Genomic DNA, 18,392 nt, shown 5'->3' with positions numbered 1-18,392 from the left:
AGTAATTATTTAATAGTTGGATTCCAGAATCTTTTTGAAAGAATATTAAAGGAAGGAGTTTGAAGCCATTTAGCTATATGAGGAAGATTTCCTGTGTATTGTAATTGGGTATTTCCAAGCTATAACACTAAATTGTTTGAGTTGTCGACTTTTAACTTCAGAGAATATCTAATAAAGATAGATAACTGTTAAGCTTTCTCTGTGAAATGATACAATTGTTCAGCATGTTACAAAGAATCTAGCACTTAAGGATAGATGAATCAATATTATTTGGCTCTAGTGTTCTAACAGAAGTTAACTTCTTGAGAATCAACCTAAGAATAAGATTTTCTATGTACTCAAGTGATGGTAGCCTAGTACTAAAAAAATTAAAAGTATTCATAAGTGTGCACAAGTAATGGAGTTGGGAGAAGGACAGGTTTTAATAAAGTGTAGGCTAAGAGATAGCAAATCCATATTTTCTCTGATGAACTTTAGGTTGGAATGCCAACCATCTACATTGATAACCATATTAGGTATGCAAATATCTACTCTGGCAGGGAGTATAATGAATCAGGGAGTTATTTGGAAGAGATGATCTGCTTGGATGTCTCAAACGTACCTCAGTCTCAACATGTCCTGATTAGCACTGTGATGGTCCATCCTCAAACCTGTCTTACAGTGTTCTATGTCTCATTAAATAACACCACTTTACCCTTTTATGCAAATTGAAAGCCTAGACATTAGTCATGGCACTTGCCTCTTCCTCTTGTCTATTCCAGCACTCTTTGGGAAAAATATGTTAGCAACATGCATAAATGTTTTAGTAGTTATGTTAAAAAGATAAGAAACAGGTGAGATTAATTTTAATGTATTTGATTCAACTCAACATATCCAAAATCTTATTTATTTTAAAATCAGTAAGCTATTTTATATTCCTTTTTAAATGTTAAATCTTCAAAATCCAGGGATCCCTGGGTGGCTCAGTGGTTTAGCACCTGCCTTCAGCCCAGGGCATGATCCTGGAGTCCCCGGATCAAGTCCCACATTGGGCTCCCTGCATGGAGCCCGCTTCTCCCTCTGCCTGTGTCTCTGCCTCTCTCTGTCTCTCTGTCTCTCTGTCTTACACACACACACACACACACACACACAAATCTTAAAAATCTGGGGTATGTTTCACACTTAAAATGAATACATCTCAGTTCATACTAGCCACATTCTATATGCTTAATCATCACATGTGGCTGGTAGCTACTATATTGGACAGTGAAGATCTAATCTGTCACTGAGTCCTTTGAGTTTTATTTCTAAATATCTCTTAATTCCTTCACCTGTCTCAGCTATCATCCTGATATAGATTACTGATGACTTCTAGCCTTAGTCCTATCAGTTCACACTGGTTAAAATGATCTCTGCCAAATATCCTTTAATGCCATTCTCATCATCATTTACTCATCTACTCACCCTAAAGTCTCATCACTTCCTCCAGTAAGTTTTTCCTGATCATCCTCCTGTAGGTCAGTTCTATTATCTACTCCATATTATAACACCATGTATACCCTCTACTGTAGCACCTAGTTTACTTTTCATTTATGTGAGCCTATAGCACTGTAAGTTCCAAGAAAGCCCAAACCATATCTTTTTCCCCTCACTATACCTCTAGTAACAGCATGCCGGATATAATTATTATTCAATCAAAATCTGTTAAATTAACTAAATGAATTTAATTCCTTGCAAATACAGTGGTCCCCAATATGACAGTGTCTTGTTCATCCCTTAAAAAACACTGTTTTGAGGGGTGCCTGGGTGGTTCAGTCAGTTAAGTGTCTGATGATAAATTTTAGCTCAGGTTTTGATCTCCAGGTTTTGAGTTCAAGCCCCAAGTTAGGCTCCATGCTGGGTATGAAGTCTATTAAAAAGAAAAGGCAGGACACCTGGGTGGCTCAGCGGTTGAGCACCTGCTTTCGGCCCAGGGCCGAAATGATCCTAGAATCCCTGCGAGGAGCCTGCTTCTCCCTCTGCCTGTGTCTCTGCCTCTCTCTCTCTCTCTGTCTCTCTTGAATAAATAAATAATAAAAATCTTTTTAAAAAAAAGAAAGAAAAGGCATTGTTCTGGGATCTTTCTTCAGTTCATCTTCTATATAAGCATGGAATGTTCTCTTCTTTATCCAAAAGCCTTTAATGAGTTCCCTTTACTTACTGAAATAAATTTAGATTTATAACCTGTCATTTGAGGCCCTGTATAATCTGATCCTTATACTATCAAAATGTCAAGTGAAACTAGCCAAGTTCTATTCCTCCTACTCTCCAAATCAGCCTTATCCTTAGGAGCCATCTTTCTTTTCATTCAATAGGTACCTTTGCTGTATTACCAGATAATGATCTAGACCAATACTGCCCAAAAGAACTTTCTATTCTGTATATCTCTTATGTTCTATGTATATTCTGTTCTCTGTATACCAACTGGCTACATACGGCTATTAAGCCCTTGAAATCTGAATAATGCTGAGGAACTCAATTCTTTATTTTGGTTAAATTTTACTGGCCACATGTGGCTAGTGGCCACCATATTGGATAGTGCGGATGGAAGGGAATAGAGTACACATCTCTGCCCTCATAGGAATTCATGCTCTGGTGTGGAGATACAGTCAGTAAATTGTATCAGATGGTGATGCATTATGCAGGAAAATAAAATTAGGTGTAAGTAGTAGGAGATGTATATGTTGGGAGGAGCAAAAAATGTTGTTTAAGATAGAAAAGGTGTTGATGATAAGCTGACGTTTGAACAGAGACATGAAAGTGAGTGTAAGCCATGTGGATATATTTAGAAGTGTTCCGGAGATAGAGAATAGTATATACAGAAGCCCTGAGGGGATCCCTGGGTGGCGCAGCAGTTTAGCACCTGCCTTTGGCCCAGGGCGCGATCCTGGAGACCCGGGATCGAGTCCCATGTCGGGCTCCCGGTGCATGGAGCCTGCTTCTCCCTCTGCCTATGTCTCTGCCTCTCTCTCTCTCTCTCTCTCTCTCTCTCTCTCTGTGTGTGTGTGTGTGACTATCATAAATAAATAAAAATTTTAAAAAAAGTTTTTTCATAAATAAATAAAAATTTTTTTAAAAGTTTAAAAAAAAAAAAAAAAGAAGAAGCCCTGAGGAAGAAGTGTGCTTGCCTTATTCTTGAAATAGCAAGGACAGGGATCCCTGGGTGGCGCAGCAGTTTGGCGCCTGCCTTTGGCCCAGGGCGCGATCCTGGAGACCCGGGATCGAATCCCACATCGGGCTCCCAGTGCATGGAGTCTGCTTCTCCCTCTGCCTGTGTCTCTGCCTCTCTCTCTCTCTCTGTGACTATCATAAATAAATAAAAAAAATTAAAAAAAAAAAAAAGAAAAGAAATAGCAAGGACATCAGTGTGCCTAGATGGAAGTTACAGGGTAGAGCAGCCAACGACCAGACCAGGAAGGATTTTATTGGCTATTGGAGAGACTTAAGTTTTTTTTTTTTGTTGTTTTGTTTTTTTTTGTGAGACAAGACACCATTAAAGGGCTTTCAGTAGGGGAATTTCATGACCCTAGTCTTCAAGAGGATCACTCTGGTTAACATATTGAAAATAGATGTATACCTACATACCAGGACTATCCTTTCCAACAAATAGATGTGTATTAAAATTTTTTCTCTTCTTTCAGATCTTTTTTTTTTCTTCTCTCAGATCTTTTTTTTTTTTTAATTTTTTTTTTTATTTATTTATGATAGTCACAGAGAGAGAGAGAGAGGCAGAGACACAGGCAGAGGGAGAAGCAGGCTCCATGCACCGGGAGCCCGACGTGGGATTCGATCCTGGGTCTCCAGGATCGCGCCCTGGGCCAAAGGCAGGCGCCGAACCGCTGCGCCACCCAGGGATCCCTTCTTTCAGATCTTAATTCAGAAATCACCTCTTCCACTTAAAGCCTTTTCATATTAAAGTGATTATTCTTTTTCACTAGTATCCAGAGTCCATATGTTCATAGTCCTGTATGTTGTTTGTTTGTTTTTCCAGTAGACTGTAGATTTTCCAACAACAGTGATTGTAGCTAGTATACACACAGAGTTTGTAAATAGTTATTGGTAGTTATTGGTTGAGGAAGCACTTTCTTGAATTACAACATGAAATGATATTTGAGGGATCCCTGGGTGGCACAGCGGTTTAGCACCTGCCTTTGGCCCAGGGCGCGATCCTGGAGACCCGGGATCGAATCCCACATCGGGCTCCCGGTGCATGGAGCCTGCTTCTCCCTCTGCCTGTGTCTCTGCCTCTCTCTCTCTCTATGTGTGTGTGACTATCATAAATAAATAAAAATAAAAAAAAAAGAAATGATATTTGAATGAAAATGTTGCTCCACTTATCTTTTATAAGCAGAATTATATCTAAATGCAGTAATAAAAAATAGCAATCATAGTGTTCAAAGCATTTACTTAATATTCACTCATTTAATCCTCACATAAACCTGTGAGTAGGTATTATCATCACTTTCTTCCAGATAGGAAACTGAAACAAATAATGGTTAGGTAATTTCTACAAGATTACAGAGCCTGGATTTAGATCCATGCAGGCTGGTCTTACTGAACACAGTTAATTTTTTTTTTTGATTAATTTTTTTAGTAGGTTCTAGACGAACAGAATTTGAAAAACAATTTTGGAGGCCAACAGAACATTACCAGCTCTTAGCAATATTTATTCTAAAAATTCTAACTGTTCTATTACTTATGAAACAAAAATATGCAAAATCCTGGTGTTAATCAATTTTTTAGACTATACATGATTATATTAATACACTTAATTCATTTTTTTCATATTAATATAAACATACCATGGGAACAAACTTTGTGTTTTTCTCCTATTTAGAGCCTGTATATCTTTGGGATCAAGAACTCGAGCCATTGGAAATGCAGCTAAGAGCCAGGTAAATTGTTAATGTAGATGTTTTGACTTACAGGAAGAATTAATGGAATCTTGGTAACTAAGCTCCCACTTTAAGTAGTTAAGAGAAAAAAGGAAAATTTACAGACCTGAGTATCTTTGTGTTTTAATAGACAGTATTTTCATTGAGGGGTTGCAAAATATTTCTTAAATTTTATTTTTTTAAAAAGTCTTTTTCATTGTGAAGTTAGGGTATTGCTACCATATGACACCACTTTTCCCCTATATGGTCACTTTTCTATGAGGTATCTGATCTAGAATATACACTTCAACAAGTAAGCAATGTCTTTGTAAAAGAAGGTGGGAAAGATGGAAAATTAATTTCCAGAGTAACCCAGTATGGCTACTTTACATGGAATCTCTTTAAGTATTCATATTTCTGTTCATATTTCTAGGCTTCCAAGGTGCTTAGAAGTAGAACATTTACATTGAACATTCCTTGTTAGAGGTTCATTTTCCTTGGACTTTATTTTCCTGAACCAAAAGCCTTTAACAATTACTTCTTACATTTTAATGTGTACCTGGGTTGTCTTTTCCTCATAAAATAATTTTGTTTAATTGGGCTTTTTTTCCTCATGACTTTGTAGAAATAATTGACTCATTTATCAAGGCATTTTTGCTTAAGACTTTTATCAAGGTTGTCTTCTAATTGGCCTGTATATGAAAACATTTATCTTCTCTTCCACTTTCATAAACAGATGTTGAGTTTGTGCCAAAATGACTTCTTCACTAAAGTTTACACCTCTTATTATGTGTGATCTTCTAAGTGTATTATAGATAACAGAATTTCTGAAGAAAGCAAACTAAAGTTACTCCTCCTAAAGAGATCAGTGTGGTAATTCAGCATCCCCATAGCTTTCATCTCATAATTGAAGAGCAAGATCTATTTGGCTTTAACTATAAGAGGGCAACAACTGGATCCCAGTAAAACCCTATCATTTGAACTTCATGTTCTAGTTAAAGAAAAAATTACTTTGCTTAAAATACAAGCCATTTGCAAATTTAGACACCTGAACTTTGCATTATGCTATACAGAAATAGTTTAAATTTACTAGCCTAGGATCAATTCTCCACAGTGAGAAATTTCATTCTCAGTACATGAGAAATTTCACAAAGAACTAGATATTAAGAGGAAAAAAAGAAAAAGGGGGCAATAAGGAAGAGTGTTGTAATATAAATAAAGTGGAAGGAAGAGAAATTCAAATGTATTAATTCATTAGAACAAAAGTGTTAAGGAAAACCAGAAATGAGTTGTAGATAGATTTTTCACTGTATTTAAAAATTTTTACACTTTTGTTCTTTGTTTTTTGAAAACAATAATTTTGATTCTACATTCCTAGAATAGGAAGAGAATATGACGGGCAATAGATAAGATGCATGCATTCATATTGTATAATTTTACTATCAGCTGGAAACTAGACAAATGATTGTGTGTAATTCTAAACTTAAATGTGTAGGATAAAGAGATTTGGTGGTCTTATTAAAATATTATGTAGTGTTTATTTTGCATTCATTAAGTATTGATAAATAAAAGTGTTGATTGCCAACAGATAGTCACGAATGTAAGAAATACAATTCATGGCTTCAAAAAGCTTCACGGGAGATCATTTGATGATCCTATCGTGCAAACTGAAAGGATCAGGCTTCCTTATGAACTGCAGAAGATGCCAAATGGAAGTGCAGGAGTTAAGGTAAGCTTCCCAGGGTACAAACATTTAAATTCAAAAAACCAAATCTAATATTGCCTATTTGTAATTTAACTTTTTTCCTCTGGACACAGTACATCTGTACCAAGATTTGGTTTTTGTAGTAAGCTTTAGTGAGTGCAAAAAAAATTCTAGTTAGGGATGCCTGGGTGGCTCAGGGGTTGAGTATCTGCCTTTGGCTCGGAGCAAGATCCCACAGTCCTGGGATCAAGTCCTGCATCGGGCTCCTTGCGTGGAGCCTACTTCTCCCTCTGCCTGTGTCTCTGCCTCTCTTTCTCTCTGTCTGTCAAGAATAAATAAATAAAATCTTAAAAAAAATTCTGGTTAGGTAATTTTTAAAATCTAACCAATACTTTTCTTGTCAAGGAAAAATGATTTTTTGGAGAACTTGTAGAGGTGAACTATATTCAAGTGATAAAGGCAGAGGCATAAGTGATTTAGAAAAATAGACCCCATAAATATATTAAAGCAAACTCTTCTTCCAAGTAAGAGATGGATTCTTGATTTTTAGTTCTATATCCTGAGATATAAAAGCAAACTCTTCCAAGTATTTTGTTTGTTCATATTTCTAGGCTTCCATATTATTAAAGCAAACTCTTCTTCCAAGTAAGAGATGGATTCTTGATTTTTAGTTCTATATCCTGAGACAGTAAGTTATGCATTGGTTAACAAAAACAGGTTTGTTGATTTCTCAGAAACTGACAGAATACCTCAAAACACATAGTTACCATATGACCCAGAAAATTGACTCTTAGTTATATACACCAGAGAATTGAATGATATGTACACACAAAAACTTGTACATGATTGTTCATAATAGCCAAAAAGTAGGAACAATCCAAATGTTCATCAGCTGATGAATGGATAATTAAAATGTGGTACTGTACAATGGAATACTGTTTAGCTATAAAGTGGAGTGAGGTACTGATATGTACTTTATACAGGTAAACATGGCCACATTTATACACTTGTACACACATACATTGTGCTGCTTGAGAGAAGCTCTTCCAAAATTTAGTGTTATAGAATAAAATTTTTTCCACTGAGGACACAGAAGACATAATTTTTTCCTCAGTAAACTAAATATAATTATTATATGGGTTCCAGGGTAACTGTATTGCTCACAAGTTTATTGGTTGTTATAAAAGAGTTTTGATTACTTAAACCACACATCTTCCAGTATTCCTTCATCAAGAAGCATTGTAAAGTTCCCTTTTGTGTGCTTAAATGCAACCTATTCTTAAACCTGACTTTAAAATAAAGTAGTGGGGATCCCTGGGTGGCGCAGTGGTTTGGCGCCTGCCTTTGGCCCAGGGCGCGATCCTGGAGACCCGGGATCGAATCCCATGTCGGGCTCCCGGTGCATGGAGCCTGCTTCTCCCTCTGCCTGTGTCTCTGCCTCTCTCTCTCTCTCTCTGTGTGTGACTATCATAAATAAATAAAGAAAAAAAATATTTAAAAAAAAATAATAAAATAAAATAAAATAAAGTAGTTATTTGGTCTAAACATAATTTTGAAATTTTATATATACATCTCTAATATTTAATTTATGATTATCTCCCAGAAACCTTGGAATAATACATACTGTACGTATTTTCTTTAATAATAAATTTTTTTAAGATTTTATTTATTCATAGAGACATAGAGAGAGAGGCAGAGACACAGACAGAGGGAGGAGCAGGGAGCCTGATGTAGGACTTGATCCCGGGTATCCAGGATCATACCCCAGGCTGCAGGCGGTGCTAAACCACTGCACCACCAGGGCTGCCCCAAGAAATTTTTTTTCTTTCCTGATGTTCTCATTTGCTTTTCCTAAAACTGTGTGACTAAAGCTTTCATGTCAAACCCAGAAAAGTTCTAACTTTCAAAAGATTAATTGACCTTTTTCTCCTTTGTTATGTGCTTGGAAAGTGAATGATAAAAATTGCTTTTGTGAAAGGCAGAGATCTAATGCAAGAAGATATTTTTGAGAACAATTTGGTTACATTACTATGTGTAAGGCACTTGAACTTTAGAAATGAGAGGGTATAATACTAGAATAATCTTTTCAGAATATAACCTTCTTAAGAAAATACAGCCTTGGGATCCCTGGGTGGCGCAGCGGTTTGGCGCCTGCCTTTGACCCAGGGCGCGATCCTGGAGATCCGGGATCGAATCCCACGTCAGGCTCCCGGTGCATGGAGCCTGCTTCTCCCTCTGCCTGTGTCTCTGCCTCTCTCTCTCTCTCTCTGTGACTATCATAAATAAATAAAAATTAAAAAAAAAAAAAAAAAAAAAAAGAAAATACAGCCTTTTTCACTGTTGTCTGTCATGTTTAGAGTAAATACAAAATACATGTTGGACGAATAAATGACTCTTAATAAATATCTGAACTTTTGGTTTTAGGTGCGGTACCTAGAAGAAGAGAGACCTTTTGCAATTGAGCAAGTTACTGGAATGCTGTTGGCCAAACTTAAAGAGACTTCAGAAAATGCTTTGAAGAAACCAGTGGCCGACTGTGTGATTTCAGTAAGTTTTACTTCAATAATGAATTTTTTTTTTCAAGACTTTATTTGACAGAGCCAGAGAGCACAAGTAGGGGGAATGATGGAGAAGGAAAAGCAGGCTCCTGCTAAGCAGGGAGCCCAGTGTGGGGATCCATTCCAGGACCCTGGGATCATGACCTGAGCCAAAGGCAGATGCTTAACAAACTGAGCCACCCAGGTGTCCCAGTAATTTATACTTTTAAATCACAATTTCCAATATATCAGTGATCTGTTAAATATTTTTCTTCCTTTTCCTTTATTCTTTCTGTTCTTATTTAAGTAAATAATGTAAACCCATTTTTATTTTTAGGTTTAAAAAAAAAACAACTTTATTTGGTAAAGTTTAGGATTGAGTTAGTTTCCCATAGTCAGTTGTGATAATCTGTGAATCTTTAAAAAAAAAAAAATGAATATGAGTAGGGACTGCAATGCCTGCCAGTTTCCTGGTTGCCCTTAACTTCCTATTTGTAGGGACTTTAACATTTTATGACAAAGCTGAAAATTCCCATTTGGTAATTTGAGATTATGTATATTCTGTATCAGAAAGAAAAAAATCCTTTTTAAAATGAAAACATGGATATATTTAGCATGTTATACTTTCAGAAATTTTGACATAACCATCATCAATCACTATTGATAAATATGTTTACAAACATATTTATCACTCTCCAGAATCCCATTGTGCCTTCTTTAAAAAAAAAATTGTTTACATATAAGGTATGGAGCATGATGTTCTGACATACATATACATAGTGAAATGATTGCAGCAGTTAAGCTAATTAACATCTTCTCATGTACTGTTGTTTTTTTTTTTTTTTTTTTTGGTGGCAAGAACACCTGAGATCTACTTTCTTAGCAAATTTCCAGTATATAATATAGTATTACTAACTTTAGACACTATATGCTATACATTAGACTTCTAGAATTTATTCATCCTACATAACTGAAACTTTGTAGTTTTTGGCCAATGTTTCCCATTTCCCCCACTTCCTTGCTCCTGGTAACCACCACTCTACTCCGCTTCTATGAATTCAACTTTTGTAGATTCCACATATAATTAAGATCATGCAGCATTTTTCAGAAAGAAAATATCTTTCTTTAAGGATTCTTAAAACAAGGACGCCTGGGTGGCTCAGGCAGATGCTCAGAGGCTGGTTGAACATCTTGCCTTTGGCTCAGGGTGTGATCCTGGGATCTGGGATCGAGTCCCACATAAGGCTCCTTGCATGGAGCCTACTTCTCCCTCTGCCTGGGTCTCTGCGCCTGCCTCTCTCTCTTTGTCTTTCTCTCTCTCTCTGTCTCTCATGAATAAATAAATTCTTTTAAAAAATTCTTTTTTTTTTAAAGATTTTTTATTTATTCATGATGGACATAGAGAGAGAGAGGCAGAGACACAGGCAGAGGGAGAAGCAGGCTCCATGCAGGGAGCCTGATGCAGGACTCGATCCCGGGTCCTCAGGATCATGCCCTGGGCCAAAGGCAGGCACTAAACCGCTGAGCCACCCAGGGATCCCCTTAAAAAAAATTCTTAAAACATTTCATCATTTACTCTATCCTTTGAGATCTCATTATATATTGATAACTTTTTTAAGTTACATGTTGTCACCTAAATGTGAATATATTTCTAACACTATTAAACTTCCCTAAATTCAAGTCTTAAAAAAAGGTCTTGTGTCATCAGAAAAATAGAATCAGATTATGAACTCTTCAGTGACTTTAGTAATGAGTATTTTATAGATATTTAGAATTTTTTAAATGAGAGAATAAGAGAACTTTAATATTTTGTTTTCTGATCATTTTTTTTAAGATTTTATTTATTTATTCATAGACACATAGAGAGAGAGGCAGAGACACAGGGAGAGGGAGAAGCAGGCTCCATGCAGGGAGCCCGATGTGGGACTTGATCATGGGTCTCCAGGATCCATGGTTTGGCGCGGCGCCAAACCGCTGCGCCACCAGGGCTGCCCACGTTTTCTAATCATTTAATAAAAGAGTTTATAATTGGCCAGACACTGTTACTGGCATTTAATATGTATAACTCATTTAATCCTCGGAACCACCCATAAAGGTAGGATATTTTTAATTCCAGTTTCGTAGATTACAAAACAGACAAAAGGAAGTTAAATAAATTGCTAAAATCAACAGAGCTAATAAGTGGTAAGCCAGAAATCAAACCCAATAGTTCATTCCCAAACCCCTACTTACAACTCTTCCACTATACTGCCACTTGAAAGTGTACATCAAAGTGGGGTGAGTTTTAAAACCCATCTTAGGGGATCCCTGGGTGGCGCAGCGGTTTGGCGCCTGCCTTTGGCCCAGGGTACGATCCTGGAGACCCGGGATCGAATCCCACATCAGGCTCCCGGTGCATGGAGCCTGCTTCTCCCTCCGCCTGTGTCTCTGCCTCTCTCTCTCTCTCTGTGACTATCATAAATAAATAAAAAATTTAAAAAAATAAAAATAAAAAATAAAACCCATGTTAAATTCAAATCCATCCCTATTAACTATACTTGATGGTACATTCACATCAGAAATTAGTGTCAGAGAGCATTATGAACTTCTCTGCCATTATTTACTTTGTAGTTAGTGCAGTAGACCCGTTGTGACCTGTTTACAAGGGGAAGTATTTTCTCTGTTTTATGCACTATTTTATCCTAAAGTGGTTAGAAAAGTACCTGGTACATAAGTGCTCAATGAGTATTAAATGACATCTATATTATAATTTAGATTTTTGTCAGAAGGATAATAAGGATAAACAAGTATATCAAAATTCAAGTTCTTCTCCAATTGTTAATATCTGTTAAATGAAATTTCTTGCTTTAAAAAGTAATACAATTGGAGACAACTTTGGAAGTTGTCTTGGAACTAAATTGGAAGAGCCTGAAGTCATTTTGTACATGAATATACTTAATTAGCTTCTTTTAAGATTTTATTTATTTATTTGAGAGAGAGAGAGAGCGGGGGGAGAAGCAGGAGAAGCAGACTCCCTGCTGAGTGTGGAGCCTGATTCAGGGCTCCATCCCAGGACCCTGAGATCATGACCTGAGCCAAAGTCAGATGCTTAACCAACTGAGCCACCCAGGCGTCCCTACTGAATTAGCTTCTCAGAAATCTGTACACACAAATCAAAGTGCTTCTTAATTTGACAGAACTAAGTATATGTAAATCTTAACTATAAGTTGAAGTCTCAGTTAATGTATTTGGTGATTTTAAGAAAAGTACATGCTCCTCATAAGTCCCCTGCAATATATAGTTCTCCCCTCCCTTTGAGATAACAGCCATTATAAACCTCTGAGTATTCTCCTTGGTAGCTTATACATATACAATCATGCTACATTATGTCCTTTTTTCTTTTTCTTTTTTTTTTTTTTAAAGATTTTATTTACTTATTCATGAGAGACAGAGACAGGCAGAGGGAGAAGCAGGCTCCATGCAGGGAGCCCGACATGGGAGTTGATCTCTGGTCTCCAGGATCAGGCCCTGGACTGAAGGCAGTGCTAAACCGCTGAGCCACCTGGGCTGCCCTATGTCCTTTTTTCTAATGTAATATACTGTTCATGATAGTTCAGATCTGCCTGATTATTTCTAACAGCTACAAAGGATTCATTATATATATATATATTTTTTTAAGATTTATTTATTTATTCATGAGAGACACAGACAGGCAGAGGGAGAAGCAGGCTCCATGCAGGGAATCTGATGTGGGACTCCATCCCAGGGACCCGGATCACACCCTGAGCTAAAGGCAGACGCTCAACTGCTGAGCCACCCAGGCATCCCTACCAAGATATATTTAATCTCATTTTAAGTCTTGGGGTTTCCATTTTTCATTATTAAATGTGAACAAACATTTTTTTCATAGAGCAAACCCAATACAAAGAAGGATTTGGATGAACATATTTTGGAAATCCTGCAGTATTATTCCATCTTCTTAATTGTTTTAAGTTTGTGTTCATACTTAGGTCAACACTTTATGGTATAGAAATTGCCAAAACAAAGAATTTTTTTCTTGCTTATTTAATTAGGACACCAATCTTTAACTTGCGTAAATTTTAGAGTAGTTATATTGCCCTACATAAGTTTTAGAGTAGTTTTTTACATTTTTAATTGATGAAATGTTTAAAATCTATTAAACCAATATATTTCCTTACTGTTTTAAATTAACAGATTCCTAGCTTTTTCACTGATGCTGAGAGAAGATCTGTGATGGCTGCAGCACAGGTTGCAGGTTTAAATTGTTTAAGGCTGATGAATGAAACTACTGCAGGTGAGCACTTTGCAGTTTGAAAATCACTGTCAGAAGAATTGCTCTAGTTTTTAATTTTTATAAAATAAAGTATTTTATGAAAAATTTTTAATTAATATAAAGCATTTTATCTTTTTTCATTATGTACTGGCTCCTGTAACCTTTTGTTTTGGAGTATAGTATTTTGCTACAAGTTAAACATGTCTTACATTTGCTATAAGATTTAAGTTCTAGATGGGTAGAGAAAAAATAAAATTAAAAACAGTAACCAAATTATGAAAAGTTAATTTACTTTGAAACTAATAATTGATATTACTTTATATAGTGCAGTATCAAAATGACTTACTTTTTGTTTTCCAGGTGACTGCTATCCTGATATTAACGTTATTTCTTTGTTCTTACACAGTTGCTCTAGCATATGGAATTTATAAACAGGATCTTCCCCCATTAGATGAGAAACCAAGAAATGTAATATTTATTGATATGGGACATTCTGCCTACCAGGTCTCAGTTTGTGCTTTTAACAAAGGAAAACTTAAAGTAAGTGAATTATTTGCTATATGGATGTTTAGTGGTTAAGAGCATGTAAGACTATATAGAAAAACTTTAGTGCCTGGATTTAAATGTTGGCTCTGCCACTTAAAAGCTATAACCCTGAGCAGGTTACATAACCTCCTCAAATCTCGGGCTCCCCACCTGAAGATAATATCAGTAATTACCTCAGAATTTTTTTTAGGACAGATGGGTTAATGAATATAAAATGATTGGAATGCCATATAAGACTGTAATATGTATTAGCTATTGTCAAGGTGTTAGGTCACCTATCAGGGAGCATTAAGTACATTATTGTCCATAAATATACTTAGAAAACATTTCCTAAAATGATTCCCTTTATTTTTATAGACCTTACTATCCAGGGGTTCCTGTCATAATTTTCTGCAATGCGGCATTATTTAAGATTGTCTGTGTGCTTATCTTAATAGTTTGTATTTCACTTTATATTCATTTTTACTTTGATCATCTTATATATCCATACATATGTACTCTCTCTTTCTCCATTAGTTACTTGTAGAATTTGCTTAAAAGATGAAATACTTTGGGTTATCCAGTGGACCTTTTAGAGCCTTTTATCTCACAGTTTATAATAACATGCTTGTAATCAGAAAACTCAAGGGAAATGACTCATAATGAGTATAGAGTAGTTTTCTGTAAATTGGTTTAATCTTTGCTATTTAGTATAGTACACTAAGAACATTTTCCTTTCTTCCTTTTTAGTAGATACTTTAGAGTAGCCATATATGTGGCTCTGCTGTCCAGAAGGATACATTTTTGCACTAGTCACATGCCAACACAATTTTGCACTTAATTTTCGGTAGTCCTAGATCTAGCAAGAAGTTGATCCATGGATTTCCCATACTAGTCTGTGGGATAACATCCCAATCAGATTACATTTACCACCTTCTGTAGGGTTTACTGTTTCATCACACATCCTTGTGAAAAAAAAAAAAAACAAAAACCTGATGAACCATCCCTAACTGTAGGGTTTGTTTTTTTTTTTTTTTTTTTCTAGTGTAAGTAGTCATTTGTGCCCTCTATCCTGGGAGATTAGATATCTTGCTCTTTTGTTTTCAAGAGCTATAGTGTTGAAATTCTGTGACTTATCTGCTCCTCTTCCATCTATCCACTAGCTGGGGCTCATTGCCCAATAAGTTTATTATGTTAAATTCTTCTTCTCTTTATTCTTTATTTTGTGGTCTTTCATGTATTCTTTTATTTATTCTGTATTTTTATAAAAATAGCTTGCTTTTTATTTTTTTAAAATAGTAATCAGAAGGCCTAATTCCTGACCTGTAAATTGACCAATTGTAGTATTTAGATTTCATCTTTGGATTGGCTTTTCTTGGCTCTTGTGTTTTGGTTACATGCTCAGGACTGTTTCTTTGCTGTCTTGAACTTGGTTTTTGGTCTACTTGTTCAGTGCTATTGTAGAACCAGTGGATATAAGATAATGAAGTTTTAATTGAAACTCAGTTATTTCAGAAATAGAATGATTATGATATATTATAGATCTGTAACCCAAAGCAGATAACTCAGAGTGGCTAAGTAAGTTGGCTAAATGTAAGTGATAATTAGTATAACCCACAGCAAGTTTTGACACCCCAGTGATTTCTGACAAGTTCTTTGCCTTTGACATTAATTTTAAAAAGGTGTTTTTGGTTTTTGTCTTTTCAAAAGCATTTGTGTTTCTGAAAGTCTTTTTTTGTTTGTTTGTTTGTTTTTTTAAACAGGTCTTGGCTACCACCTTTGATCCATATTTGGGTGGCAGGAACTTTGATGAGGCTTTAGTAGACTACTTCTGTGAGGAGTTCAAGACCAAATATAAGATAAATGTGAAAGAAAATTCTCGGGCTTTGTTGCGTTTATATCAGGAATGTGAAAAACTGAAGAAGCTAATGAGCGCAAATGCATCAGATCTTCCACTGAACATTGAGTGTTTCATGAATGACCTTGATGTTTCTAGTAAAATGAACAGGTACCATGTATGTTTTCAGTTTAAGAAGTGTTGGCTTATTTTACATTTAGATCATGTCTGATTTTTTTTCACTGTGTTACTTTAGAAGATATATTTGAGTTTTACATCCCAAAATGATGAATTTTACTTCATTTTTCCCACAGAGCTCAATTTGAACAATTGTGTGCTTCCCTATTCACCAGGGTCGAGCCACCATTAAAAGCAGTAATGGAACAAGCTAGTAAGTGTAATCACTAGACTAACCATCAAAATTGTGTCATGACGTTAACTCACTTGAATGGGGTAGGAAATGGTAAAAGCAACAAAAATTTCATATGTCTTTTGAATATTTTTCATTTTAGGGAGATTATAACTTCTTTCATAAGAGTAAGGGCACTATGAATCTGGGTTTATGAGAACAGCTCCTGGCTCATGTTATTGTTTACATCATAAAACTATATTATATTCGGAAGTGTTTTTTACATATAAGTATACTATAAAGTCTATGATGAAAATAAAGTAGAAATGGGACATGATCGCTTTTTGTTAAGGTTTTTGGTAATCAATTAATACTTCTTGGTTATTTGTGAGGTGAAAGTTAGAAAATTGAAGGACTTTGAAGAGTCCATGAGGTACTTGTCTGTTCTTATTGTTACTCTGTCATCTGGACTAAGTGCAATGCCTGATACCTAGTTAATATTAAGTTTTGCATTTTTCCAAAATTTGTTTTTATCTTCTTTTTATTTAGTGTTGTTTTAGCAAAAAGAGAAATTAACTTTAAAAAAAAAAAGTACTTTCCAAAGTCTTTTGTTCACATTTTTATAGACTATCTAATTTTTCTCAATTAAAAACATTTTGCCGGCTCAGCGGTTTAGCACCACCTTCAGCCCAGGACATGATCCTGGAGACCTGGGATCGAATCCCACATCGGGCTCCCGGTGCATGGAGCCTGCTTCTCCCTCTGCCTGTGTCTCTGCCTGTCTCTCTCTCTCTCTGTCTCTGTCTCTATGAATAACTAAATAAATAAATCTTTAAAAAAAAAACAAAAACCAAAAAAACCCCAAACATCTTGCTTTCCAGACTTGCAACGTGAAGACATAAGTAGTATAGAAATTGTAGGGGGAGCAACACGAATTCCTGCAGTGAAAGAACAAATCACTAAATTCTTTCTTAAAGACATAAGTACCACATTAAATGCTGATGAAGCTGTTGCAAGAGGATGTGCATTACAGGTATGATTAATAATCCTTTTTTTTTGTTTAACAGTGTATACTTTGCCAGAAATGTGGTGATAGGCTTAAAGTGACCTTTTAATATTCTCTGTTCCAACCAGTTGTCAATAGGCTAAAAATAAATTGAAATTATTCCTGATAAATAAATCTTGTGTCTTTCTAATTTGTTTTTAAAGTGTCATAGGGACAATATGTGCTTAGTGAAAGAACATTTACTTTATGGATTCTTATAATTATTTCCACTTAAAATTATTTTTTGAGATTTAAAAATATATTTTTGTAAGGGCATAGAGTACTCTTGACACTTTAAACTAGCTGTTACCAAAAGACAGTAATTTTAGAATGTAACTTTATTACAAGACTTTGATAAGCGGTTCAGTCAGGGTAACCAGTATGTTTTGCGTTTGTTGATTTAAATATGGTATACATCTTATTTTCAGTGTGCGATTCTCTCACCAGCATTTAAAGTGCGTGAATTTTCTATAACAGACCTTGTTCCCTATTCAATCACATTAAGATGGAAGACCTCTTTTGAAGATGGAACTGGGTAAGTTACTTTTGAAGCCTTGGTTAGAGCTTATTGTGAATAACCAATTGAACCTACTTTCTGAACTTAGAGGAATTTACACTTCTAAAAGTCTCAAATACTTTTAAGTAAAACATTAGAAAAAAGGAACTATAAAATATTACATAATCTTTAAACCGTGGTGGCATATTTTTAACTAGTATTTTATTATAAGGTAAATCAATATTTTCAAATAAAAATCACAATATGGAAATATAAAAACTTTAAAAACCTGCATCTGCTATACCCACCTCCTACTTAGCTCATTTTACAAAGGTAACCATTGTTAACAGCTGTGCTTATATTGCTCCATTTTTTTGAATATCCAAAAATAAAAGCATGCACTTTTTAAGTACATACGTAATTGTCTGAGTGTCCCCAGTGCAACTTGCGTTTTAAAATGTTATATATTAACTTTCCATGTCAAGTGACTTTTTTCTCAGCACTTTTGCCCTAATTAATTTAACCAATACACCCTAAAGCCCAATTTTTCTGATTCAAGCAGTGCTATTAGGAAAGTCCTCCGACACATCTCCTTGTTTAGTTGTGTTTGGTATATCTGTAAGACAACTGTATAGAACTGAAATTGACCCAAAGGATATGATCATTATTTTAACCAGTACTGCCACATTTTTCACTAAAAGGATTATACTAATTTATATTCCTTTTAACATTG

The 18,392-nt window shown here is 35.4% G+C and overlaps 1 protein-coding gene across 1 annotated transcript in view; it reads left to right on the top strand.

The window, feature by feature from the left end:
* Positions 1-18,392, top strand: part of HSPA4L (heat shock protein family A (Hsp70) member 4 like) — a 52,260-nt gene that overhangs the window by 8,524 nt on the left and 25,344 nt on the right. The window contains exons 2-10 of the mRNA XM_026014305.2: positions 4,856-4,913; positions 6,481-6,621; positions 9,022-9,144; positions 13,329-13,428; positions 13,814-13,947; positions 15,696-15,940; positions 16,084-16,160; positions 17,000-17,151; positions 17,592-17,698. Coding sequence (XP_025870090.1) covers positions 4,856-4,913; positions 6,481-6,621; positions 9,022-9,144; positions 13,329-13,428; positions 13,814-13,947; positions 15,696-15,940; positions 16,084-16,160; positions 17,000-17,151; positions 17,592-17,698 — 1,137 coding nt within the window. The remainder of the gene's footprint in view (positions 1-4,855; positions 4,914-6,480; positions 6,622-9,021; positions 9,145-13,328; positions 13,429-13,813; positions 13,948-15,695; positions 15,941-16,083; positions 16,161-16,999; positions 17,152-17,591; positions 17,699-18,392) is intronic.

The sequence above is a fragment of the Vulpes vulpes genome, chromosome 4, assembly GCF_048418805.1.
Source record: "Vulpes vulpes isolate BD-2025 chromosome 4, VulVul3, whole genome shotgun sequence".
In the NCBI taxonomy this organism is placed as follows: domain Eukaryota; kingdom Metazoa; phylum Chordata; class Mammalia; order Carnivora; family Canidae; genus Vulpes; species Vulpes vulpes.
This window is presented reverse-complemented; position numbering and strand designations above follow the sequence as displayed.